The sequence below is a fragment of the Rosa rugosa genome, chromosome 1 (genome assembly GCF_958449725.1).
Source record: "Rosa rugosa chromosome 1, drRosRugo1.1, whole genome shotgun sequence".
Taxonomy (NCBI): domain Eukaryota; kingdom Viridiplantae; phylum Streptophyta; class Magnoliopsida; order Rosales; family Rosaceae; genus Rosa; species Rosa rugosa.
The window spans coordinates 38,558,309-38,585,722 of record NC_084820.1 but is presented as its reverse complement, the minus strand read 5'-3'; the positions used below and the strand labels follow the sequence as shown (position 1 = coordinate 38,585,722).

Here is a 27,414-nt window from a genome sequence, read left to right as displayed (position 1 = left end):
CCTTACAATACTGAGTACTTAGTACTTACATATCTTTTGGTCTAATATTAATTTTACCATGTTTACAACACAAATGTTGTCGGAATTGTAAAATGGTTGATAACCTTGTAAATGATGTAGTTTTTGAAGTAATTACTACAAATAGAACAAAACTTACCGCTTTTACATCAATTGTTGTGGATTGTGGTAAAATGTGTAGTCATTGTCGTAATCATTTCATTAATGATAAAAGAGGAAAAAATGCAAACAGTACCTGACCTTTCTCCCATTAGTAACTTTCGTACCTCAACTTCAAAAAATATCATTTTGGTACCTGAAGTTCGGACCCCGACCCAACATTAGTACCTGGAATACTGTTAGCCGTTACGGCGTTTGCTAGGTGGCAAACTTTGAGGGGTATTCATGTCTCTTCAACTATTTCCGCCAATTCAATCACAGTGAATCGATTTCTTGGCACCAGTTGACCAAAGTATATATCACTTTGGTACCTGATATTTGAAGCCCGATACAATACAAGTACCTTGCCTTTTGATAACCATAGTCTAAAATTGGGGAGAGAAATTAGAAACAAAATCATCCTCATATTGACCAAATTTCATTTTCTGCTACTCTCTCAATCCTCAATTGAGTCGATTTCGAGTACGTGTTGGAGTTGCAATGGACCAACTGCAGATTGATTCACCTAGCAGTTCTGCTTCTACCGAACCTTCTCTTAAACCCCTACCATCTGCTCCACTACTACCAGATCCAGATGCATACGATGACGAAGAAGAGCGGCAGATTGATGAGGTCGGCGATGGGATGGTGGGCACAATTTCTATGACACAGAGCTTCAAATACATCAGAAACCTCTACTTCGTCTTCTCAACCGAGCTCTACTTGTGCCTCACCAAAAGTCTCTCTCTCCCACTGGCCTTGCTCTCAGATCTAATGGAGACTTGGCCTCCGATGAAGTACGAGATCAAGCTGGAGTTCATAATCAACGCATAGAAACCGGAGCTCCCTCTCTCTGTCTCCGTCCGAGGATTCAATCTCAGTGACAAGTACAGAATCAGAGAGAACTGAGATTGCCTCCGGCGAATGAGCTCCAACCGGAATTAAAGCTTCTTCTTCTTCATTTCCGAGTACCACATTGTTGCAAGGTTTAGCTTCACAATCTAATAGGACTTCAATTTTAACAGAATCTGGAATTCGACATTGAATTTGAGAGGATGTGTGGAGGTTTTGTTTGAGATTCGGTTTAACAGAAAAAAGGGAGACTATGAAATCTTTCAATGGACGGAAGGAGAGACCCAAAGCCGGTCTTGTAGATGAAGTCGCCGGCGTCAATTTGAGACTGATACGATTGAGTTCTTTAGATCTGGTGCTAAAGATCAAGGACGACGTCTGTCGTCGTGAAAGAGGTCTGCCAGAGGTACGGCGGTCAGAAATATCGGATTGGATTTGCGCGGCGTGGAAGGAATTGGGAATAGAGAGATGATGGAGCTTGTTGTAGAGTATGGGGAATTTGCTGGGTATATCTGAGGAGTGAGTAGACCATTTTGCTTTCCAATCCAAATCAACCATAATTAACACACACACACACACACACACACACACACACACACACACACACACACACACACACACACACACACACACACACACACACACACACACACACACACACACACACACACACACACACACACACACACACACACACACAGAGAGAGAGAGAGAGAGAGAGAGAGAGAGAGAGAGAGTGCATGAAAAAAAAAAACATTAAAGTTGAAATTACTTATATGTCCTTCAAGTTATGTTAGTTGACTAACGCCGTAATGGAGTTAACGGTTTCAGGTACTAATGTTGGGTCGGGGTCCGAACTTCATGTACCAAAGTGATATTTTTTGAAGTTGAGGTATGAAAGTTACTAATGGGAGAAAGGTCAGGTACTGTTTGCATTTTTTTTCCATGATAAAAACCTAAAGATTTATCACTCTAATAACAAATTTGTTGTCACACTTTTTAAATTGCCCATAAACTAGTAGTACATTAGTTTAGGTAGAGTAATTACTACAAATAGAACAATAATTACCGTTTTTTATATCAATTGTCGTGGATTGTGGTAAAATGCATGGTCATTTAAGTAACCATTTCATTAATGATAAAAACATAAATATTTACCACATTGACAGGGTGCGGTTTTGCGAAACAAAAGAGGCGATCTCTTACTCGCTGTTTCAAAAGGACTGCGTGGAGCATTCAGTGCTAAGGTTATAGAGGTCTATGCGGCTGCTTTGGGTTTGCAAGTAACTTCTCAAGCAAGTTTCATTCTTCTAGCATCATTCTTGAGATGGATGCCTTGTCAGTAATCACTAATCTTTAGAAGGAGGAACTAGACTAGTCTGCTGAAAGTGTATTAATTGAAGAGGTCAAGACAATGCTTCACTTTTTCAATACAGTTATTTGTACATATTGCCCTAAGAAATGTGATCAAATAGCACATGTATTAGCTAGGAACGCGTTTTTGTTTACTGCATTTCAAGTTTGGGTAGAAGATGGGCCACAATGGCTATCAAATGTACTAATAACTGATGTATCTATCTAAATTGCTAAATGAATGCGATTCTATTTCAAAAAAAAAAAAAAAAGTAAATAAACTAATAAATATTAGTTTAATTAAAGAACGTGGCATGGTGGCTGGGCTTAATTAGTTTAGTTAAAGAATGGTGGCATGGTGTTGGGCTTAAATGCTTTTTTTTTTTTTTTTTAAGGAATTGGGCTTAAATGCTTAATTAGTCTGATTAAAGAATGGTGGCTGGGTTTAATTAAGCTATCAATCATTCAATTAATAGCCCATAATTTCTTTTTGTTAAAGAATGGTGGCATGGTGTTGGGCTTAAATGCTTTTTTTTTTTTTAGGAATTAGGCTTAAATGCTTAATTAGTCTAATTAAAGAACGGTGGTGGTGGCTGGGCTTAATTAGTTTAATTAAAGAATGGTGGCGTCGTGGTTGGGCTTAATTAGTCTAATTAAAGAATGGTGGCTGGGTTTAATTAAGCTGTCAATCATTCAATTAATAGCCCATCATTTCTTTTGGGAAAGTTGTTCAAACAGAGTCTGATTTTTTCGGACTATTAACTTTCAAATCTATACTTAAAAAAACATTTTGATGTGTTTGAGCTCGACCCAATTTTCATACCTAACAACAGTATAATCGTTAACCCCGTTAACTTTTGAGGAAAATCTGGTACTTCATGTGGTTTGGGATCAGATGCGGAGCTCCACAGAGAACCCTTTACCCGGTTCTGGCTTTCAATCTCCTCGAGCCACCCCGAAACTCCTCATCTGGCTCATCCTCTTCATCTCCGTCACTTACATCGTCTACACCCTCAAGCTCGTCTCCACCTCACAGATTAGCTGTATCCGGATTAGACTCATTTGCACATCCACTTCATACATTGGGAAGTTATTGCCAGAAATTGATTTGGACACCCAAATGTCTCTGGGTGTCTTGACTTTTCTCCTCCATTTTCCGGCCTTGCCTGTAAGTCGGATCAGCACCGTTGGACTGCTCTCGGCGGTGCGAAGCGCGACCCGGTAGTTCCGATTCCGAATGGCCGGCAACTGTGGCAGAAGGAAGCCCGAAAGCTTATCGGGTTTTCCAGTGTAGTTTCTGATTCCGGGCAAATCAAGGCATCTCACCTGTATGGATGGCTTTGTCTTGATGTTCCCTTCGTGTCTGTGGTCTCAGTTTCTTCAGAGAAGCTTCCTAGAGAGAGAATCGAATGAAAGAAGATTTTGAATTTTCCAGCGAGTTTCCATCTTTTCCGGCGACCTTCAATTTCAAGTCAAGTATGGAAGTTGGCCAGTTATCAAGATCTACCTCTCTGTGTTCACCTTCACATTGCCACCCAGTTCACCTTCAGCAGCATTGACATTGTCATTCCTGTTCTGCTTTTCAGCCGCCACCCTCATGTGGTTTGACAACATTACCTTCCTCAACACCTTTGGTATTGCATGAACTACCAACTTCAAAGTTCTTCTTACCCCCACCGGACTCTTGCACTTCAACAACTTCAACAACTTCATCCTTCACCGGCTCTTTACCCTTTTTCTTATCTCCACCGCCGTTGCCGCTACCGTGGTTTGCTTTTGCTTCCTCAGAGATTTCAGTTGGGCCAATCTATTTCTCATTGCCTTTGGGTTTACACTGTTTCTTGTCTTTGGAATTGGCTTTCGGGTCAAGCCATAACAACTCAACGTGTTTCGTTGTTTTCTTGGTTAGTGTCTTGATCAAAGTTTCAGCCTCCACATTCCCAATGACCGTCACTTTTTACTGCAATTAGTCGACATGTGTAATGTAAACCCCTGAAAACGCACAAAAAAATGAATGAGAAACAGTAATAGGTAGAATGTGCTGATGTGGATTTCATCCAGGACCAGGATACAAGGGAAGGGAAAAAAAAAATTGAAAGGACGAAAATACCCTTGAAAAGTTAACGGGGTTAACGTTTTTACTGTTGCTGGGTACAAAAATTGGATCAGATTTAAATCGTTAGGTACCATTTTGATGTTTTTTGAAATATAGGTATGAAAGTTAATAGTCCGGAAAAGTCCAGATATTGTTTGGACGATTTTCCCTTTCTTTTTTGTCTTCTCTTTATCCCCACATGCCAAACAACTCTTTCTTCGATAGCAACCACGACCCATCTATCACTCTCCTTTTATCACAATGCCACAACCAAGAGGCAAGAGGAGCCCTCACTCCTTTTTCATTTTTTCTCTTTTATCTTTTTTTCTTCTTCTTTCTTTCCTTTCTTTTATTTTTATTTTCCCTTCATAAATTCTCATCACATCTTTAAAATCTAAGGAGTAATCAAGTGGAAACAACCGAAAACAAATAGAAGTCTAGAGTGAGAAAGTCTCCCTTCTCTCTAAGAAACCCACCAGACTAATTAAGTTTCCTCTCTCCCCCTTACATTTTGATCTAGATCATTGGCTTCATAGTTGGGGGGGGGAGTCTCCAATTTTCCCTGTTCTTCCCCTACCGTAGCTCTTTTCCCCGGCGGTGGCAGTTTTGCTTATTGTCTGATTTTTGTTTCCTTGGTTTCCCCCATAACCTAAATCTTATTCATCCTTAGAGCCCAAATTACCCATCCCCATCTATCCCCTTTTTCTTCTTCATTCTCTTCGATTCTCATCCCTCTCATGTCCCCCCCCCTCCCAATCTTCTTCCTCTCCTTATGCTTTTCAAATTCCAGATTCTTCACATTTCAAGTGCACATGCTTCATACCTATCAGTGTTTTAAACAAATGTTCGCCAATTCAATTCTCTAAATACGGTGTTGTATCGGATGTCTTACATAGGCACGTCGGCAATTCCGATGCTGCTTATCTCGATTCCTCTTTATTTTTTCTATTTCATTTGGTTACCTTCATTCCTGGAAATTCCTTGTCTAGCGATCTACTGATGGGTTTTGTTGATGTTTAATTTGTATGGTTTTGGGATTTGGATTGTAGAGTTCTTCTGTTGGGATCTGGTTTGGTATTCATGTGCTGGAAAGATTTGGCTTCTCAGTCCTTGGTTGCAACTCTCATGATGTTTCTGAGTCATGCGGTGGCTCGATTGTTGGCGGCAACGACACGATCGATCTCAACTTCTACTGGGTTTGCTAGTGGGCTGGTTGTCATTGGGCTTGTTTGTTGTTGGGTTTTGTTATTTACTTCCGTGCTTATGTACTTTTGACCCATGTTTAGGTGTTTGTTTGTAAGTTTGTGTTTGTGATTTAATAAAACTCTGTTAACCGCCAAAAAAAAAAAGTAGAAATCACCAAAAGGCTTCAACATCTTCAACATTCAAGCTTGGTACAAAGGAGAAAATATAATTCCAAGACTTGTTATGTATGTTTTCTAGTATTTTGTAACTTGTTTTTGTTGTTCTCCCTCTTTTATACTTTTTAATTTCCTCTTTTATTTTGATGAAATTGTTAATGTATATGATGTATGTTTGTGAGTAGTTAGTTTTTGGGAGCTAGAGTTCTGTGCCCTAGCTTAAATCTTGTGTAAAGATGTTTAACTTACTGTAATGATGCAATTGTATATGATAGATGCTTATATCAAGTATTGTTTGGTTGAAATATATGTATGTCTAGAAGCCTAGTCAAATCTAGGGTGTGTATTTTGAGCATGTTTAGGACGGAGTTAGAGGCTTGAACCCCTCTAATTCCTATGCTAGAAACCCTTAATTTTGTATTCGTGGGGTTATAAGAATGGTTATTTACACCCGTTGCGTGATTGCGCTGGTGGATTGCTTAGTAGTCTAATTCCCGATCTTTACGCCAACTAGAGTGATTTATGACCCTTGAACTGACTATATTTCTCTCTAATTGAGTTAGTTTGACCCTTGAACCAGCACATTAATATCGTAATTGAAAATATAGTCTTGAACTGCCTTGCATTGACATTAGATTAGTTGCAAACACATAGAATTTAGGTAAAGGAACCATCATAGCACCCTAACATTCTCATTTATATCATCTTTTCATTTTTGATCTTTATTATTGTAATTTTAGTTGTCGCATTTTATTTTATTTGCTTTTTGTTAATTACAAAATCAAATAATGAAATTGAATGTGCCTTGATTTCATCAGACGTTCTATTTTAGAATCTGATTCTGTAATGTGAACAGACCTGTTTATGTATCCATGCACCATTGATATGGTTGGAGTAAGATTCTAATGGTTGTAATCCCTGAACCCTGAATCATATTTCCTTATTGTATGGATATATAAAGAGGCCCAATGGTTTTCTGCCATTAGATTATTTGTTTTTTTTTTTTGGGGCAATCATTAGATTATTTGTTTAGGGTAAAAGTTTTAACTTTGAAGAGGATAAGGGTAGGGGTGGCGGATGGAAGAAAGAGAGAATTATAAGACTTTGAGGTTGGAACCGAAAGCCTATTATGCTAAGGCTTGCTCATAGGACCAAAAAGGTGGTCCTTGACGAAAATGTATTGCAGAAGGCGTCTTGGACATATTCCCAGTGGCCAAGACGATAAAAAGTGAAAAAGGATATGTATAAAGAGGTAGAATAGAAAAAGGAAGAGAGAAGTAAAGTTCAATATTGAACAGCAAGCTGGATAAGCTTATAAACTATAAAGGAAAATCAGCTTATAAACTATAAAGGAAAATCTGCAAGCTTTCCTAGCAAGATGGCTCATCAATGTCCAAAGCCATATATACAGCATGTTAGATCATACGGTTAGGTGAGAAGAAGCAATATGGAGGCAAGGCCGTCCAGTTCTTCTAGGGGACAAAAATCGAAATGCTGTGATAAAGCCACAGAGTTCCTTTGCAGTGCTTGCTTGCTGTGCATTTCATGCCCGTTAACAGTTGTCTGGTGCTGCATCAACCTACCGTGCAAGGTTGGATGGCATGCTGCGAAGCATGCAAGGAAGAGCGTTTGCGGATCAGGGAAGAGAGTTTATGCATCATATTCTTCGTTTTCTGACATTGACTTGAATATTCTGCCTGGTAAGTCACACACATGCACCAAAAGTAGTTTGAGAGCTCCTAGCTAGAAGCAAGATGACCCATTTGGCTAATCAGTTGAAACTCTAAGTCTGCAGCAACCAAAACCCCTGTAGTGTTCCTCTGTTTCTGCTAACTAATAGTTCTATTATTGTTTGTTTTCCATGTTGAATTTGCTGCCAAGCATTTATTCCATTTAGCATATTTAACGTGTACTGTGATCCGATCATTGGTATTTAGAAAACTTATATGTCAAATTTCAGCTGGCAATACTTTGTGATTTGCGTAGTATGAAGACCTATTGGACCACTCAAACTGCTGCTTTGAGTGGCTTGGTTGCTGTGATAGGCTATACCACCACTTGTGTAAGAAAGGAGATAATAAGAGAAATATTTACCCGTGAGTCTGCATTTTCTTGTCACTTTTGTACTGTTCAACATTCGTATGCAGAAATGGAGATGAATTTTTTTCTTTCTTTTGCATCACTTTTGTACTTTTCATGCAGAAATGGAGATATTTGGACGAAATTGGATACTAAGTATGCATCCAAAGTCATTATATAAGAATTCATCGATGATTTAGTAAAAATGGTTCTCATCATTTTATAAAGGAAATAAAATAAAATATCAAAGCACCATGGTAATCATGTACGGGGCTTTAAAACAACCCCTAATTATGAGAATTAGTTACACATAATTGAAAAGAAAAAGCAAAAGAAATTCATAAAGTTTTGAAAAAACAAAACCAAAAAAAAATTGAAGTCGACAGACCAACGATCGATTGCTTGATTTCTAGCTTCTAGCTTTTGATCGTTTCTGCGGCTGCAAAAATTCTTCTTTTCTTCTATGGTTACTAAAAATAGAGTAATTGATTTACACAAGAGTTCATTAGCTCTTGTGTAGAATAAGTTGAAGCTCTTATTTATCTGCAGAGGAAATGGAGTAGTTTGAATATGTGAAGAAAATTATATTTTCATATTTTTTAATCTTGATGTGTGATTTAACTGCAATTGAATATATAGATCGAAGACACTTCCACTAAAAGATTTTTTTTTTTTTTTTTTTTTTTTTACCATTTTAGAGGATCTATTTTTCATAAGTAAATTGACCGTTAGATTTTTAGATCTCTATTAGTATATAACTTCTATAAATTTTGTGCCAAATTGAAAATCATTAGTGACTAAAGATTCAAGAAAGAGAGTTTACTAAAAATCTCACGTGCTACAGTGTGGGTTTCTTTGTTAATGACTTTGTTTGTCACGTCAATTGCTCCCCTCATGTGCACTCTTGCACGCGCACCATTTTCTCTCGTCTTTCAGCGTTTTGTTTTTCCTAATTCTCTCATCTACAGGCTAGGAAGATTAATCCTTGAAGCAATGCGCGCCGCTGCACTAGAATTCAACACTTCTGCTACCTGTCTTATACACCACAAGCTCTAAGTTCATTTTTCATCTGTTCTAAACTTTAATTGATACAAATAACTCATGAGTTATAGGGCTGCTCTCAGTGGCGGATCCAGGATTCAATTGTTGTCTAGGCTAATTAGAAGTGCACAAATTTTTTAGCCAGTAATTTATCAAGAAAGACATCAGTCGGTACAGAACTTGTGAACTCTCATGCATATTCCCCTATCCAATAAAAAATAACTGAGAATTTTTCTGGTAAGCACATCTGTACCACCTCCCATCCAACCAAAACTGCCCAAATATTATACCGTAGCCCTCAGAACTGGGAAAGGAAACAAAACCCTGACAAGAACTACTGTAACCCTAAACTAAATTGGAAAGCCTCTTGGATGCTCCTGCATCAGAATAAGAATGACAGAAGTATTAACTAGCATTGTTATAAAACAGCAAAAAAAAAAAAAAAAAAAAAAGCCTAAACATAACACAAGTACATAACGAACTCTCATACCAAGTGTCCAAGACTCCAAGTACATAACGAACTCTCATACGGTCATACCAACCGAAAGAAGCATCCACCGACTAACCGAGTGACCGACCATGATCAAGATCCTCAGACCTCAGCTAACATGGAATCTCTCTCTCTCTCTCTCTCTCTCTCTCTCTCTCTCTCTCTCTCTCTCTCTCTCTCTCTCTCTCTCTCTCTCTCTCTCTCTCTCTCTCTCTCTCTCTCTCTCTCTCTCTCTCTCTCCCCCTCCCCCTCCCCCAATCCTCAACTTATACAGAAAAGCCCAACTCACAATTAGTCAATTACATCAGAAATTCAGAATCGACGAGAGGAGATCTGAGATTTCTTTGAGAAAACCCCATTGGGAAAAACAGAGCAGGAAGAAGAACTGAAGAACAGAGATGTATCAAAAATTCAAAACAGGGGAGATCGATAGACATACCTCGTTTACGAGAAAGCGAAAGGTAGTGTGACTGTGTGAGGCTATGAGCTGCTGTCAGTGCTGTGGTCTATGGGAGACTGGGAATACAAGCGAGTGAGTCGTGGCGGACTGGCAGATTGATGGATAATTTTTTTTTTCTTTGGGCTGGTATGGGCTGAAAGGTAGATATATATATATACCTAAGGGTTTTTAGCCCAAAATCTTGTCTAGGCTTGAGCCCAGATAGCCTTCCAAGTACATCCGCTACTGGCTGCTCTCTAAGTTCTCTCTAAAAGGAACAAACGCTACCTTCAGATCGGTTTAGGTCGCGGTCGAGGGTGGAGTGCTGGGCCGGCTAAAGGCTGGGCCTAGTTGTTTTTGGACCAATATTTTTAGAGTTATTATTATTTTTTATTTTTTAATCTAGCACAGTTTAAGTTTTTTAAAATTTTTCGCTAAGGATGTCTCCTTTCATAGGGTGCTTCTTATGTTCAGTGAATAATATTAGGGTTAGTTCTTGGTTTCGTTCCGGTTCTTTGCCTAATAGTGTCAGGTTACTAGTTACTTTTGGTGATGTTTCATTTTAGGTAGCCCTATTCTATTGCTCGAATTCGGGTTCAGCCCAAGGGCTCTCTCTAAGGATGGCTCAATTTTGTCGGAGCCCTTTTATATATAATATTCTCTATATTCATCAATGGAATGACAAGCACATTCTGGCAAAAAAAAAAAAAAAAATTAATTGATACTTGTTTCAGCTGCTTCTTACAACTAGAACCCAATTTATCAGAGCATGTCGTTGGTATAGATGGCTGAATTGAAACGAACAAAGGATACGCGGGTGCTTTAGTTTAATGCAATTTTGGTATCTGATGGCTTTTCAACTCTGAGATAGGGACAACGAAATTTTCTTCAGGGTTTTGATTCTCATTCAGTGTGCAACTCTGATTGTTTGACGCTTTGATCGCAAAAAATATATAATCAGAGCTTTTCCAATGTTAGTTTCTACCTACGGCTGCATATTTTCCCCAGTTGCTAGGTCTGTGGTTAACTTTGTGGTTAAGCTACATGAAGCTAATTTACAACTTGGTGGTTAAGGTTTCATTAACCAAGGAATTATTTTGTTTGATTGGTGATTGGAATATAGAGTAAAAGTAAAGGGAAATGATGGAAAAGGTCACTTTAGAGAGTGAAATGATAATAAGGTCACCTAGTTTCCCACTTGATAAAAATGTCCATTGTGAATTGTTATTAATATTAGTTTAGTCCTTATGAATAATGAGGTCATGTTAAAAAAGGTCAGTTTTTAATTTTTATCATTCCGATTCTGCCCCTAAGGTAATACCTTTATAACCTTCCATTTCAAAATCTGGGAGCTCAAATTTTCTCTCTCCTTTGATCAGAAAGCTTCCGATTCGATTTGATCGGAGATCTCTTTCCGAGATTCACTACTAGAATTTTGTTCATAGACATCGGTTCTGGACCGATGTTAAACTAATTTTCGACCGATGTCTTAGTGGGTGTAGAGAAAAGTATAGACATCAGTATAAGCGCGTTTTCAACCGATGTCCCAGACAACAACCAACATCGATTCTAAAAAACAAATCGATGTATAATCGTTATAATCATCATATTTTTGTATGTTAGGTATGTCTAATTCTTCATATTTTCACATTTTATGCTTAAAAAAATATATGTCGAACAATACCTACTTGAACATTTGCATCGATTTCTATTCCAGAAGCGATGTCCAGTACACTTGTAGACATCAGTTCCCATGAGTATTGTTTGTTCGTGGTCATTTTTACATGTAGGTTGCTACATTATTTTCCTAGGAACGATGTCTGTATCTTTATTCTACATCGTGTTTTTATTCAGAAATGATGTTTGTTTTGAGACTGAACATCGTTTTCAATTAAATAAACCGATGTTCAACGGTATTATTTACGTCGACTATGTTTATTCAAACTGATGTGTTAGTTCATTGAAGACATCGTTTATTATTTCCAAAACCGATGTTCACCTTTTGACCACACATCGGTTTACTCTACGGTAGGTGATTTGTATGTTCATAATAGATTACGGTTTGGTGATTAGAAATCGATGTGCAGTAATTTTGATTACATCGATTTTGAGTTACAATTCGATATATTGATAATCATAGGACATCGATTTCATTTTTGATACTGATTTCTAATCTCTCAACAGACTTCGTTTTCCTTGGCATTACTGTTTTATTATGCTTTAATACACTTCACTTCACTTTGACAAGTATGATGTGAAAACTTTGCATTTAGCTATTGCTGGGAAAAAAATTGCATTTCTCATCATCCAAAATAAGGGGCTTTCCCATTAATTTTCTTTCCAAATTCATGATTTAACATAATTCACAAAATAAACCCCTAAACTTACAAAAGCTAGCTTGGAAACATACGAGCAACAATGTACAAAAGTTCCACACCAAGCTTTGCTTCAAAGCCAAAACTAGCTAGCCTTACTAAAAAAACATCTTGGCAGTCACATTCCTACATCAAACTCTGTATATAATCAGCCACTTCAATGCGCACCTCGTCAATTTGATCAGGGGATGTGACACCATTGATAGGGTCAGAAAACTCTGCTACAAGTTCATCTGCAACCTGGAATACTCTAAACTCTTAGACTTACAATAAGATTTCAATGAGAACTTGTATAATCTGAAAAATTGAATGGCTGTAACTGAGCTAATGGCACTTGCATGCCAATAATACAACTCCTCAAAGGATTGACCATGAAATGAAGGTATATTATAAGCTATAACTTCATACAGCTTATCAGTTAATAACATGCAGCAGACAACTTAACACTTAAACAACTGGTTATCTTTTGAAAATGACTGTTCATGCACAAAGGGACACAAAACTTGGATAAGATGAGTTTTTGTATCCTTAAAACCACGGATAACTCCTTGAAGAACCAAAGATGCTACAACTGCAGAAGCACCAACTTTATGAGTAATCAAACAGAGAGCTCAAAAAAGAGCAATCTCTCACTTCCCTATGACCTAAATTGATGTAGTTTAGTGACTTTATATCTTGAACATGTGGTTTGGTGTGAGTCTTAGTGACTCCCAGATCAATCAATGAGTTAGTCACTTTCCTGTTATATGGAAGATGCTACACTTTAGCAAACCCCACATTAACCAAGTGGGAATGCAATGGTGTGGTGCATATACTAGCTCTGCCTGGACCACTGTGACAATAACCAAAGGAGAAACAGACAAAAACATTACAAATTTCCCTTCTAGATATCTATTCCAACTTTACATGATAACACAGAAGCAATGCAAATTTTCTCTTAAAAAGATAAGAACAAAGGTTTTTGAGATTTGTTCAAAACAAGCTAGAGAAACAATTGGAGAAGTGAAGCAGGTTGAAAGATTTAGAATAAAGCAAATACAAGGTAGGGAGGTTCAAAATGAATAACAGTAACATATATATGGTACAATGGTAGTACAGCAACGCATTTCAAATCCTCCATGCCAGGACCTACATTGATTCAAGAAAATGGATGCTTTACATTAATGTGATTCCGACTACTCCGGAAATATGTTTACCAAGGCAGAACTTTCAGTAAATCTGATCCGTTTGAATTTTGCCCAAGCAACTAAACATATACTGCCACTTAAAAAAGAACTTATCTTTTAGCTCAGTTCATTCCCTAGTCTCAAATTGCTGATCCGTATAGCATGTGATCCAAGTACACTAATTCAACTGCTAACCCAAAAAGATTGTGCAGATCCAAAAGCATAACTCCAGGTACAACAAAGTTAAGCCAACAAATCCATAGCAAATATAAGATTCAGTCTTTTTGCTAAAAAAAAAAAAAAAAAGATTAACAGTATGACCCCAGCTACAATTGTAAACTAAAATTTGAAGGAAAAAAAAGATTAACATACCATAACTAATGATTGAACAAGAATAGAAGCGAATTGGTATACTCACAGATAAGATATTTTTATTTGGATTTAGGGGTTGTTACCTGGCCATATCCAATATCAACTCCATAAACAAACAATGCACCATACTGAAGTAAACAGTCGGTAAATCCACCAGTTGACCAGCATGAATCAAGAGCTACTTTGCCAGTAATATCGATAAATAGCAGCTTCTAACTTATGTCCTGCTCTGCATATACAAAACAGAGGAACAAATTAGCATAACAGGTCTTACCAAAGTTCGAGCATAAAATGACACAAGTAGCTGTCAAGTGTTTACAAATGAACAACATAACTGAACAATGCTCTTGAAATGAGGATCCTGAAATCCAGCTTACCTACCAATGTTGGAATAAAACACATACTACTTGTTCGTTACAAGAGTTGATTAGTCTGTAAATGTGAAAAATTAAGAAGACGTAACTGAAGGCTACAAAACTGAATATAATCATTACAAGAGTTGATTAGTCTTCTTGTTTTAGGCATATGCCAGTCTCTTCTTCCACCTGGAGTGTTATAATAAGAATAATGTAACTTAGCTTTAGGTTAAAGTTGTAAAACTTGCATCTTACACTTAGTACTTGACTGTTGATTACAAAAGAAGCAGAAAACAGTCAAACAAATAAAATTTCAAAAGATTCTAAAAAGCAACATACTCAGGATCGATAGAAATATACAAAGACAAGTAGGAAAAATAAAAGTATTGAACAAGGCATATTTGCATAAGCAAGAACAAGCAGTAATGAATCTCAAGAGTACCTTGTAAAGAAACTAGATTGGTTTTTCTGAGGACGAAACAAAAAGGAGAAAACCAGTACCAAGTTAAAGAGAGGAAAAATATATAAACAAGTAATAAAACTCTCCAAGACACAGGGGCCGGAGGAAAAGCATATTATTGATCACTAAAAAGCTTATGGTTTTGTGGTGATGATGGATATGGATGGCCATGAACTATAACCAACCACCCGTCTTTTTTGGCTCATGCAACCATCATATATTATTGGAACAATAATCTTTTTAATAAACCAAAACCATAGCTTGTGGTTTAGAAGGAATCTAAATTAATTTTCAGCTGATTACATGAACTTTCCAAAATACAAGCAGAAAGAGATATGACACAGCAAATATACATGGCATTATACATATATACATATTGAGAGAGAGAGAGAGAGAAAGAGAGAGAGAGAGAGACCTCACGGATTGTGGTGCCGAGAAAATCACCCTTGTCATCATCCAACATTCCAGCAGGCAACTCCAGTATGATCCTTCCAACAGGTACTCTAACCTTCGATATGCAACAATTTTTAATAGGGTTTGATTACATGGAAGTACAATGCCGTAATTTCTTTTTGTGATAATATAGGAATTAGGACGAACGTGATTTTCCGATTTAAGTAAAGCATCATAATGTCATAACAGATACTCTAAAACACCAAAATGAAATGAAGAGCTACCTGTTCAGTAAGAACAGCATAAGCCTTGCCCTCCGATTCCAAAAGTATAAGCACAGCTACAGCCGGTCCGCGTGCAAACACAATACCTGGAACCTAAATATGTTTTAGTTTCACAACAAACAAATCAACAACTATGGCCTCCAAAATATACCATTAGAATAAAAAAGACAAGTATGTATATGACTAGATACCTTTTCCCCTGTTTCTTTATCAATCACATCTGCTTCAAACTTCAGAAACCCAATCCTCTATCCAAACATATCCACACCCTATTATAACCCAGCTGATCAGTTCCAAGACTATGAACTTATCAAAACCAAATCAATTCAACCACTTTAAAGAAGGACTGGATCACCTGAATTAGAACTCGTTTCAGAGCCAAAGAACCGTCGCTTAGAATCCCAGTTTCACTCTCCATGTTCTTCAGCCACTGCTTAAACAAAGACGAATCAATAGCGCTCCTGCAACGTTTTACCATCATTATGAATACTTGGGTTCAGTTTATATCCGAAGTTTTAGACTTTTCTGAAGAACAAGGAAGGGAAAAGCGTGACTGGCCTGAACTGGGAGGAGGAGATGTGGGGGGCGGCGACGATCTGGACGGGCTCGGCGGCGAGTTGACTCGGGAGAGTGAGGGAGTGAGTCAACGGTGGCGGGTCGGATGACATTTTGCAGGAGAAGGATCGAAGGGCGAGGAGTGTTCTGGGGAGTGTGAGTGTGAGTGTGGTTCTGGGGATCAACGACATGGAAGCTTGAACGAGCTTGCTACAACCAACGGGGAGCAAGTGCCCATCTCAATAACAATGCAACACCCAAAACAGATCACAATGTTGGCCAAACAAGATCATAACTTAGTCCAAAAATGGCAAAATAAAACTTGGTCAGAAGAAACTTACTTGTAATCAATCCCAACCAGCACAGAGGCTCCAAGAGATACGAATACCCACCATGGCCTACAAAAATTCAAAAGTAAATAAATAATCTAAAATTAAATAAAAAATCCAACTATAAATTACAATTGGGACTATGTATGACATTTCTGGAGTAGCCAAGTTCTTGGTAGTTATGTGTATTCAACATATATAATGGTCTAAAGTATCTAAAACTAAAAAAAACCTGATATATAGAAAAATACAAGCAGTTCAAATAACAAATCTAGATTAGTGGTACCTGCAGATGTAATCAAATTTTGAGCATATATGCTTTCAATTAAAATGACCTGAGAAAAGGAAAAGTACCTGAAGAAGCAACTCGAGTTGCACAAAAAGACACTGAAGCTTTGTGAAGTAGATTTTCAAATTCAATCTTTTCTATCAAGTAACCTGCAGTTGACAAAAGAAAGTGCTAAAATAATGAAAGAACAAAACATATGTACAAATAACACATACAAATGAGCAGCTTAATCCAGCATCCTCACAATCAAAACAAAACATTTGAAATAAAAAGATTAGGTTTTGATTCAATTGAGCTAAAAGAAATCAGAAACAGAGAGAGACAGAGCCATTACGTAGTCCCTGAAAGCCAGCCCAACTTCCATGCTTCGGAGAATCTCCTCTGTCAGCTCCAAAGAGACCTTATCTTCTCTTTCTGGTCCACCTTTTCGCACCCAAAATTGGAAAATCAAATCCCTAATTCTCTACTGATTGAGATCAAATTTGAAGACGAAAGCTTTGAAATTTCGGTTATCTGCAATTTGGGGAATGCTTGACATTGCTTATTGCTCCATCTTATTTCGAGGAATCGGAAATTTCAGAGCAGCCCTTCGTCTCCTGCCACAGTCCCGCCGTCTCTAACCTCTAGACAAGGTTGGGTTTCTTTTGCCTTAAAACCCCGACTTAGCGGTTTAAGGCTGCAACGGCTACAAGCCAGGAAATCGATGTAGGTCCTCTATGTTTTCGCCCAAAATCAAACAAACTTCACAAATGAAAACATGGAAGAGCAAAAAATAAAAAGAGGGGCTCGAGTAAATGACCTGCTTGTCGATCACAACTCTGAATAGTCGCTCAACTCCCCAAATGCAATCGCTCACAAGCTAAAGAAGAACAATGAACCACAACGAACAATCAAGAGCTAAAAAGACTGAAATCAAATCCATATGAACGAACAAAAGCTATGAATAAGCTGAGAAGCCTATTCGTAAACACAACAAATCTCCCACAAGCCTGATACCATCAACAAGTAAAACGACTGAAATTGACTCTATCATTTACATATATAGAACTAGAACAATACGTACTAAGATTACTTCGTCTCCGACCGGCGACTCCTAGAATCCTTCGACAGGCAAATCCTTCGAATCCCACAACAGAGTCGTTCTCTGAAGTGAGTCTCGCCGACTGGCCGCCGCTCTCTTGCTTCGATTCTAGAGGCTAAGACGGAACGGCGCTGTTTAGAAATGCTTTGATGAATAAGCTGAGGACGGACTGGACAGAGTCGATGCCGGACTGGACGGAGTTGATGCCGAAGAAGCTGAGGACGTAGATGAAGGAAGGAAGGAAGGAAGGGAGGAGATGGAGGTAGGGTTTGGGAGGAGATCCAGTTTGGGGTGAGTTCAGAATGAAGGCGAGTTCGAGTGAGATGGAGGCCGCGCGAGAGCTTAGGGTTTTCTGTCCAACTTTTAGGATCAGGCTTTAATTTTTTTATCTAAGTGTGAAAGTTTTTAGATTTAGTACCCGCTTCTTCAATTCACTTAAAACACTTAGCGCGTTTTGCACAAATAGGTTCCCGCAAATTTTCAAACAAAACTTTTAACACCGGTCATTTTAAGACCCGATGTTAATGATATACATTTAAATCGGTATTTTTGTAAAACGATGTTAGATTAGGTTTTTACATCGTGTGCAAGTCTGACCGATTTAAAACATGCGATGTCTATGAACAGATTTCTAGTAGTGATTCTTTCTTCGCCGCCCTCTCCGTCGGAAGCTTCAGATTTCTCTTTCTGCTTCTACGACGATCTGAAAGTGGTTTTGGAGCTTCCTCAGCTCTTTTCTCTTTTTCTGGATCTCTGGCTTCGTCGGTGTTCGTCTTGATCACGTTATTGTGTTCTTCTTCTTCGTCGACTCAGTGCTTAGTTACAGTCTCTCTAATTCTTCCTCTCTCTGGTTTTCTCTGATTTGATCGGTAAGCCTTCTCTCTGTGAATTTGTTCGTTTTGGATTTTGCAGTGTATTTTTGTTGTTTGTGTTAAATTGTTGAATTGTTCGTTTTGGATTACTGTGTTCTTCTCCTTCGTCGACTCAGTGCTATGTTGAATTGTTGATGATGTTTTGTGCTATTGCGGTACTATATTTGTTCTATACTGTGATTTTTTTATCAGTGACATGGCCAGTTACATTTTTAATACTGCTGTTTTGTTCAGGAATTATCATTTATTTTGCAAGTATGATGTTGTTCTTCTGTTCAGGCATTAATAGTGACTTTGGCAGTGATAATTCTGTTGATTCCTTAGTAGTGACATGGTCAGTTACATTTATAATATTGTTCTTCTGTTCAGGCTTTAACAGTTACTTTGGCAGTGACTTGTTTGTGTTGATTCTGTTGATTTCCTTAGGAGTGACATGGATAGTGATTTGTTTTATTCTTGTGCAGTTGTTATGGATACTAGCTATGTTATCAAGTTTATTTATTCTGGTGAAGCAGCGACAGTTCCATTGTTGCATAATTGGTCGTTTGTTGACCTATGCAATTCCATACGCTCTCGTTTTCCGGATTTGATTCAAGGCAATTTCATGTTGAGGTACATTATTCCTCCGGATTCTACTTCATGTTTTCTAGAGAGTGAAGTTGATATGAGAATGATTTTTAGGAATTTGGTTCGTTACAATTCTGATTTTGTTGAAGTGTTTGTGACTGATTTGCCTTCTATTAGTGAAAGTGTGGTGAGTAATACAGTGTGTGAGGATTCTAGTACCATGCTTGAGGAGAATGATTATTTGGGGTGTTATAGGGCAGAGGCACCGAAGAGTTATATGACGAAAGGTTGGGAGAGTTATATTCATTCTGAAGGCCAAAAGTTTGAGGGTGGGGTTGTTGAGTTTAGGGATAAGCTGTGTAAGTATGCCATAGAAATTGGATTTTCATATGAGTTTGTTAGAAATGACAAGGTTCGTGTTATTGCTCAGTGTTCTAAGAAACATTCTCAGGGCTGCAATTGGCTTGTGAAGGCTCATTTATGCAGGGCTAATGGTTTCTTTATGATTAAAAGGTTGGTTAATGTTCACACTTGTCATGGTGTGATTCGTTTGCAGAAGAGTAAGATGATGGGATCCAAGGTTGTCAAGTCTATTGTGCTTGATAAGATTCGTGCCAATCCAAACAAAAAGCCAATTGATATAGCTGATGAGATCAAGAGTGATTATGGTTTGGATGTTGCTTATCGTACAGTTTGGTATGGTACGGAGTTGGCAAAAACAGCCCTACATGGTGATGAAGCTGAGTCTTATGCTCAGCTACTTTGGTTCAGTGAGTCTGTTATGAAGTCAAACCCCGACTCTAGGATAGTGGTTGAGTTTCATCGAGAAACACACAGGTTTCAGCGTATGTTTGTGACCTATGGTGCATGGATGAAGGGTTTTCAATCTTGTAGACCTATTCTTTTCATTGATGCTACATTCATTACCAACAAGTACAAGGGACAGATTATTGCTGCATCGGAAAAGGATGCCAATCAAGGTTGAATCTCCTTCATTATTTGTAGTTTTTTATTTTTCTTGTTTTCTATTTCCTGCCATGTTCTGTTTTTTTTTTGTAATGTAAGTGACATGGTTAGTTACATAGCTACTGACATGGTCACTTACATGTTCATTGACAGTTACATGTCCAATGACCTAAATGTTCTGTGATTTGAATGACATGTCTCTGGCCATGTCACTGTCAAGTAATATGCAGTTATGTCAGCGACATGGTCAGTGACATTAACATTTACATGACAGTGACATCATTTTGTTTTTCTGTTTAGGCTTGTTTCCAGTTGCTTATGCTATTGTGGATTCTGAAAATGAGAGTAATTGGAGATTTTTTCTTGAGGTTTTGGCTTAAGAGTTTGCAAAACACCCTATGAGGAGGGTGACGTTCATTTCTGATCATCATGTTGGGCTTGTTAGTGCTTTCCCTAGAGTGTTTCCCAATAATCCACATGGGTTTTGTTTTAGACATCTGATGGCTAACCTTTCTGACAAATTTCCAGCTGGTTCTTACCTTAAGGATCGGATTCCTTACTTGTTTATGTGTTGTGCTTATTCTCGAACACCGGAGATGTATGAGTTCAACATGGAAATCTTGAGGAGTGAAGGCGGTGACATAGTTGCTCAATTTCTGGAGGATCTTCCCAAGGATAACTGGTGTATGGCTTACTTTAATGGCGAAAGATTTGGTGAAATGACAAATAACTTGGCTGAGTCTTTCAATAATTGGGTGTTGCCTTTGAAGAGTCTTCCTATTCTTGATATTAATGATGGCATTAGAGTGAAGTCCATGGCTTCAATTGCTGCTCGGAAGCAGGATGCTCATGAATGGTTGTCTGAGTTGTGCCCGGTGATTGAAAAGAAGCTGAAGGACAATTTGGAAGTTGGAAGGCATGGGAGAGTGAGCAGGTCTGATACCTATGTGTATGAAGTTCACTGCCAGAAGTACAATAGCATGGTAAATTTGGAAACTCGCTTTTGTTCGTATGGAGAATGGCAGCTGTATGGCTTCCCATGTTCCCATGCCCTTGTAGTGATCCAACAACATGGTTCTTCCCCGTATTTGTATGTCAATGAGCTGTACAAGGTGGAGAAATATCGAGAAACTTATTCTTTCCCAATTAATCCTCTTCCCTCTATTTCGAAGCAAGTGCATGATTTTGGTAGAGATGCTGTGATCTTGCAGCCACCTTTGACTAGAAGACCACCGGGAAGGCCTAGAAAGAAGAGGTTCAGAAAAAGGAGCGAGAAAACCAGGGTGATCAAGTGTGGTAGGTGTGGAAAATGTGATGGTCACAACAGAAAGAGTTGTACAGCTCCGATATAGGTTCAATTCTGCCTACATGCCTTTAACAGTGACATGGCAAGTGACATAGCAAGTGACTCCAATACAGTTTGAAATTTTTTTTTGATTTTTTATTTTTTTCAATAAATGATAAGAAGTGCTTGTAAGGTGCTTACTCATTGGAATTTTTTTTTGACTATGAGACAGTGTATCTGCTTTCTTCTTTTATAAATCTTTCAGTATTCTTTGTGTCTACAGGTTTTTTAATAGTTACATGTACAGTGACATAACCATTTGTAAACTAATTGACTTGTCCATTGACATTAGTTTTTAGTTATCTTGGCAGTGACTTGTTCAATGACTTGTAGTTGGATCACTGCATATAGATTTGGTCATTGGCGGCGGAACGCTGCCGTTGCGGTGCAGCGGCACGCTGCAAATATTAATGAAAATTAAAAAATGAAGTAGCTACAACAACTTTGGTTTGTTAATGGGCAGCGGAACGCTGCCTTTGCGGTTCAGCGGCACGCTGCAAACTGAAATATAAATATCATTTTGGCTCTGACTTCTCTAGTGACTTAGAGTTTTAATGTTTTTTGTCCAGTTACATATTCGGCTACATGCTTAGTTACATATTCAGTTACATACATTGTAAGTTACATGGTCAGTTACATGGTCAGCTACATTATCAGTGACTTGGTCAGTTACTTGAGTTTTACAGTAACTTGCCTAGTGACTTGGCCAATGACATTCAGTTTTCTTTTTATTTGGCCAGTGACTTAAGCAGTTACATAATGGGCAGTAGTGAATTTAACAATGACACTTTCAATTATATGCGGCCTTCATATTTACATAGTCAGTGACTTGCCCTATGAATTCAGAAAAGATGCATTAATCTTGAATAAAAAGATCCATACAAGTCATAGTCTGAACTAAACAACAAATTTCTGAAATTCTGAACTAAACAAACAAATTTCTAAAATTCTTAATTTGCTGAGTTCCAGCTCTGCTTATGTTCTGCAAATTTTTTGAATATTTGAGCTTTGAACTTCATCATCTGAGCTTTGGTGACTTTGTTTGGCATCTTCTCCTCTTTTGCCATTCTGTCCATGTAATACATTACAAAAGGTCCGCAATCTAATCTGTTGTCAATTAAAAATTTCAAGTTAATGATTTTGACCAACTTAGTAACAGTAAAGTTATCATTTTAAATTTTTGAATATAGACTTACGATCCTTGGTCTTGTTGGGGGCAGATTCTGGCATGGTTCAAAGCGATCCTTCCACCATCATAATTTTCCTTTATCCACCTTATTGTTCTTATCTCTTCATCGCTCAAAATACTTTCAACCATCTTTAATTTTGTGTGAGTGCTTTGACTCTTGTCAAATTTCATTCGGCAGCCTTGCTGCAGCATATCGTCTGCTTGATCTTTCACTGCTCTCATCCACAGCTCGACCATTTCAACCTGTATTTTTTAACAGATTAGTGAGTGATAGTTACATGGTCAGTTACATGGTCAGTAAGAAGTTTCTTACCAATTTTTTTATACTTTTAAAGCACTCCCTTGTTCCTGCTGTTCTTGGTTTCATTGAATCAAAATGCAGCCATTGCGGTATGTCCTTGTCAAAGACCAAGAGCGTGTGGTGAAATTCTTCATTATGGGTAATTGGGAAGAAAAGCATGCTGCATTTTCCCATGTTTTGGAACAGCGGCTCACACAAGTATTGATGGAGGTTTCTCACAGTTAAATGTATTGTCGAATACTATTTAAAAAAAGAAAGAAAGAAATACATAGAACGAGTTATAAATAAACAAAGAATGAGAGATAAGGATTCAATGTTTATAGAAAGTGCTCGTCATACTTACCCAACACATGGTATGCATAAAAGCAGATCTTCCCAAACTTTGTGAACTTTCGTTTTACAGTTCATCCTTCAACATTTTCCCATAGCAATCAATCCAGTTGTTTGCTATTGATTGATCGCTTATGAACATTTTGACATCTGCCCTTGTGATTTCGCTTCCAGCCTCTTTTCCCTCCCAGAATAATACGCTGCATAACATAGAACGTTGTTAGTCCTGTGACTTAGCCAGTTACTTTTCACTTGCCAATGATCTGGACAGTGACTTGGCCAGCTACATGGCAATTGCCATGATCTGGACAGTGACTTGACCAGTGACTAGGCCAGCTACATGGCATTTGAAAATGATCTGGACAGTGACTAGGCTAGCTACATGGCAATTGCCATGATCTGAACAGTGACTTGGCCAGTGACTAGGACAGCTACATGGCAAGTTAAGTCACTATCTTGTGAGCTGTAACATGAAACATTACCTTTGTTCTGCCTTGTTCCAGTACTTCTCTAATTTGCTTTTAGTTGGGCTGTCAAGTAGCTTGTACAGTTGTCGGTTTTGCCAATCTATCACTTCAATTTCGTTTTTTTCTGTTTGTTCCTCGTCATCCACATTAATCGTCAAATCATGTATCACTTCCTCCTGTGGCTGTTGTTCAGCTGTCTGTCCTTTTTTCTTTTCCAGTGCTGTGATTCTGGTCATTTTCGCCCTCTGCCTTTGCTCTTTCACCTCGTCCCACCAGAAAATATGATGTGTTTTTTGTACTCTCTCCTTTCTCTTCGTCCTAACCACATAACAATAGAGGCCAATAGATTATGAGTCCTTGACTTGATACACAATTACGCAAGCGTACGTATCGTTGTCAAGATAGGGAAATATTGAGCCCAAAGTTTATCGTACCACGGGGATTAGTGGCTAACCCACAATCCTTAGGTAGTCGGAACTAAAGTCACTAAGCAAACAAAAGAAAAATAAAGAAAAAGAAAACAAATAAAAATGCTACTCTAAGGCACCAAGCCTTAGCAATGCTCGGCTTTGGTTTTCACCAAAGCCTAATCAAAACTAAGAGCCTAATGATGACTATTTACAATGAGGTAGAAATTGTCATTAAACATTGTGATTTAATTTTCTAAAAAGACTAAGTCAAAAACTAAATTAACAACAACAATTAAAAACAAAGAAAATAAAAATAAAAGAGAGATAGGTTTGGGTACTAGGGATCACTCTCTAGAAATTTCAATGCAACGAACACATTTCAAGCAAACAAACAATATATCTTCATGAGAACCAAATCCCGTACTTAATGCCGGTCAAGGCCACTAAGCCGAATTTCCTTAAGTGTATTCACATTTTCGGTTAGGACAAATATGAACTCTCTAACTCAGGAATTAGTACCTTATCAGGGTTACCAAAACATGAACTAAAGGCGTAGAGCTCTAGAAATTAGGGATTTAAGCATGCAATAGTTACAACCTAAAATGTAACGATTACTTAGTTCTCTACCTAATGCCGGTTAAGGCCACTAAGTCAATTTCTCTTATTTGGTATCCATTCTTCCGGTTAAGGCAAGAATGAACTCTCTAACCCTAATCATTATGCCTTGTTAGGGCCACAACGTCTAGGATTAAAGGCGAAGGGCACAAGAAAATAGAAACTTAGGCAATCATTCATTCTCGATTAAGCAACTACTTGACACACCACGCTAATTACATGAAGCTAGTGAACAAGAGAACCACCAATTGTATCACACAACACAAATCTCAACACATAACAAAGAGAGTGGTCAATTCCCTAAAATTCATGCATCAAGAATCAATTGACATAGTAATTAGAGTGCACCCATATGAAAATACATTATTTATCACTTGAAAAATATGTCAATTACATCAAAATTGAGCTAGAGTTAGAAACCCTAGCTCCCAAAAGTAACTACTCACAACCCATATTAATGAACATCAAAATTACAAAATTCAAATAGCAAAGAGTAGAGAAGTGTAAGAGAAAACAAAGATAGTCACAAATAGCTATGGAGCTAGCATGACTAGCCTTGAATTACAACCCCACAAAATACCCAAATCTTGAATCTTGTAGAGATTGAGCTCCTTGATAGATCTTTGAAGCTTTGTGTGAGTAGTTCTTCAAATCTCAAAAGAAATTATAAAGAAAAGAGGAAAAATGGAGGGGAAGGAGGGAGAAGAGAGCAGCCCAAAGGGCTGCCCTTTTTGTGCTGGTGCGGCTACTGCAGGTTCTGTAGGTTTTTCTCCCCAAAAGAATAAGATGAAGAGGGTATTTATATTAATTGTCGTGGCCACTGCTTGAGATAGAAGAGAAAAGGATGGACGATGCGGTGCGTTTTCAAAGTCAAGACAAAGGAAGAAAAAAATGCTTCTGATCGCATCCCACGTGATTAGTCATTGCATAATTTGAATGCTCAATGCCACATGTCAGCTCCTAATTGGTCATACCAATTAATGGTACCAAACGTGCATGCATGTTGAATTAAGTAGCTAATTAACCAATACTTCATTGATTAATTAAACCATGCTTAATTGGTTAATTAAGGCATCCATAATTTTGTCCTTTTGTCGAAAGTCACGAATTGCTCTCATTTTCGCGTAATTTCTTCTCGTTTCCGCAACTTCACTTATTTCCTACAAAATAAATGAAAATAGATTAATTACATATTAATTGACTTAAGGATTAGCTTAATTCTAGTATTTAGAGTGCAATTACGCGCATAAAAATGCGTGTAATCAGTCCTGCCCTGATATCTCCTCTAAAATTGGCTTGATGAACTCAGCTCTTGTCATCTGTTCTGTAGGAGAAATGTAATTGACTCGTTCGACGTCAAAAACAGGCTGAACCTCTGGTGATATAATGATCTGATACTTGTTTGGCTCTGCTTGCATATCTTCCAAACTGACTTTTCTTGTTGGTGGAGTTTGAAACACGCCCGGAGGTGGAAACACAAACAATGCATTAACCCAAGCAGTATTCGGTGTGCAAGCATCTTCCGTCATTCTCAATTTAACCTCAGGAGAGGTTGGTGAATGAACTTGTGCAGCTACTTGGGCAAGGCATTGAAGTGGTGACTGATGTCCTCGGTCGGTAGAGTGAGGTTCCGCAGATGCCATCTCAGATGTGCTTGTTGTGGAGCAGGCAGGTTATGATTGAGTTCCCTGAATTCCACCCTGAGATTTTGTGTTTTTGGAGTGCTTGCTGTCAGTTGGCTTGTCCTGAGGGGCCTTTGATTTTGGTGGAGGGAAACTAGGTGGTGGGGGAGGAGGAGTTGACTTGTTGTCATCACCTGGACGTGCTATTGGCGACTCATACTTCTCAGTTAGTGCCATCACTATGCCCTCCAATTGCTTCACTCTTTTAATCAGTGAGGCTTTCTCAATTTTCAGCACCTCATTTTCCAATAACACATCCTCATTCTCTTCGTTTATTCTGCCAATTTCCTTTTCTTTCTCCTCAACTTCTTTTTTAAAAGCACTTAGCTCTTCTTCCTTTTCCTCCAGCTTTCTCTGTAATTCGTTCTTCTCTTCATTGGTCTTCCCTATCTCTGTCTCCATCTTCTCATTGTTAATGTTTCCACTGGTTCTATTTTCAACATTATCTTCTTGCCCATCATTCTTTTTTTCTTTACTTTCTGTGTCTGTATTAGACTCAGAATCTTCTTCCTCTGCATCTTCTTTAACTTTATCAAAGATTTTCTGAAACAAAATTACAAAAGTTGTCAGTGACATAAGCAGTGACAGAAATAAAACAACAACACAATCATAGACATGGAAAGATACATGCACTGTGACATGAAAATATAACAATAACATGAGCAGTGACATAGTCAATATCTTGCTCAGTGACCTGACCAGTTGGAACTCTACGACATTAACAAGACCAGTGACAAGACCAGTGACCTAGTTTATCTACATCAAATTAACATACCTTCAACTTCCCCATGGTGTTGAAATCCCCTTTTTTTTCTATCAGGGTCTTTAATTGCCACTTTCTTATTCCGTGTTTTTCGGTTTCTCTTCCAGAGATTGGCGGCACTACTCCCGTCTTGTGGCAAAACCAATACTGTTTGGAAAATAAAATTAAAAATAGAAAACTAGTTAGTTATTTTTCAAACAGCTGCTTAGCCATATGAATATCACAAACATAACCAATGACATATGCAAATACATAAACAGTGACATTGTCAGTGACATAAACTTGACAGTAACATTAACAGTGACCTGACCAGTTACCTGTCCAGTGACCTGACCAATGACATGACACTGATCTAGTTTTTGTACTTACAACAGCATACGT

At 38.0% G+C, this 27,414-nt stretch overlaps 2 protein-coding genes, 1 long non-coding RNA gene and 1 pseudogene across 4 annotated transcripts; 1 reads left to right on the top strand and 3 right to left on the bottom strand.

The window, feature by feature from the left end:
• Nucleotides 1-12,152: 12,152 nt before the first annotated feature.
• Nucleotides 12,153-14,984, bottom strand: LOC133724843 (uncharacterized). The gene is made up of 3 exons (XR_009854076.1): nucleotides 14,578-14,984; nucleotides 13,863-14,008; nucleotides 12,153-12,481 (listed from the first exon to the last, which is right to left on the bottom strand). It is a non-coding gene; the product is annotated as an uncharacterized LOC133724843 (long non-coding RNA).
• Nucleotides 14,985-15,004: 20 nt separating this feature from the next.
• On the bottom strand, nucleotides 15,005-17,367 carry LOC133727477 (nudix hydrolase 14, chloroplastic-like; annotated as a pseudogene).
• A 3,064-nt stretch (nucleotides 17,368-20,431) lies between these two features.
• LOC133727467 (uncharacterized) lies at nucleotides 20,432-21,609 on the top strand. The gene is made up of 2 exons (XM_062155048.1): nucleotides 20,432-21,186; nucleotides 21,588-21,609. Exons 1-2 carry the CDS (start codon nucleotides 20,432-20,434, stop codon nucleotides 21,607-21,609), a joined length of 777 nt encoding a protein of 258 aa, XP_062011032.1.
• A 522-nt stretch (nucleotides 21,610-22,131) lies between these two features.
• LOC133736838 (uncharacterized) lies at nucleotides 22,132-25,408 on the bottom strand. Of its 2 annotated transcripts, XM_062164434.1 has the most exons (5): nucleotides 23,579-25,408; nucleotides 23,110-23,296; nucleotides 22,779-23,006; nucleotides 22,473-22,708; nucleotides 22,132-22,383 (listed from the first exon to the last, which is right to left on the bottom strand). In XM_062164434.1, the coding sequence occupies exons 2-5, from the start codon at nucleotides 23,125-23,127 to the stop codon at nucleotides 22,227-22,229; spliced, it is 639 nt and encodes a 212-aa protein (XP_062020418.1). In that variant the 5' UTR covers nucleotides 23,128-23,296; nucleotides 23,579-25,408; the 3' UTR covers nucleotides 22,132-22,226. The 2 variants fall into 2 exon arrangements, with proteins under 2 accessions (XP_062020418.1, XP_062020426.1); XM_062164442.1 differs by lacking the exon at nucleotides 23,579-25,408 and having other exon boundaries at nucleotides 23,110-23,348.
• Between the last annotated feature and the right edge of the window lie 2,006 nt (nucleotides 25,409-27,414).

Excerpts from the sequence above, each read along its gene's own strand:
- LOC133727467 (XM_062155048.1), top strand. The coding sequence starts at position 20,432 with ATGGCTAACCTTTCTGACAAATTTCCAGCTGGTTCTTACCTTAAGGAT. Across the intron at positions 21,187-21,587 it reads GGAAGGCCTAGAAAGAAGAG|TGACTTGTTCAATGACTTGT; the intron begins GTTCAGAAAAAG and ends TTATCTTGGCAG.
- LOC133736838 (XM_062164434.1), bottom strand. Across the intron at positions 22,709-22,778 it reads TTAAAAGTATAAAAAAATTG|GTTGAAATGGTCGAGCTGTG; the intron begins GTAAGAAACTTC and ends TAAAAAATACAG. Across the intron at positions 22,384-22,472 it reads CCCCAACAAGACCAAGGATC|ATTAGATTGCGGACCTTTTG; the intron begins GTAAGTCTATAT and ends AATTGACAACAG.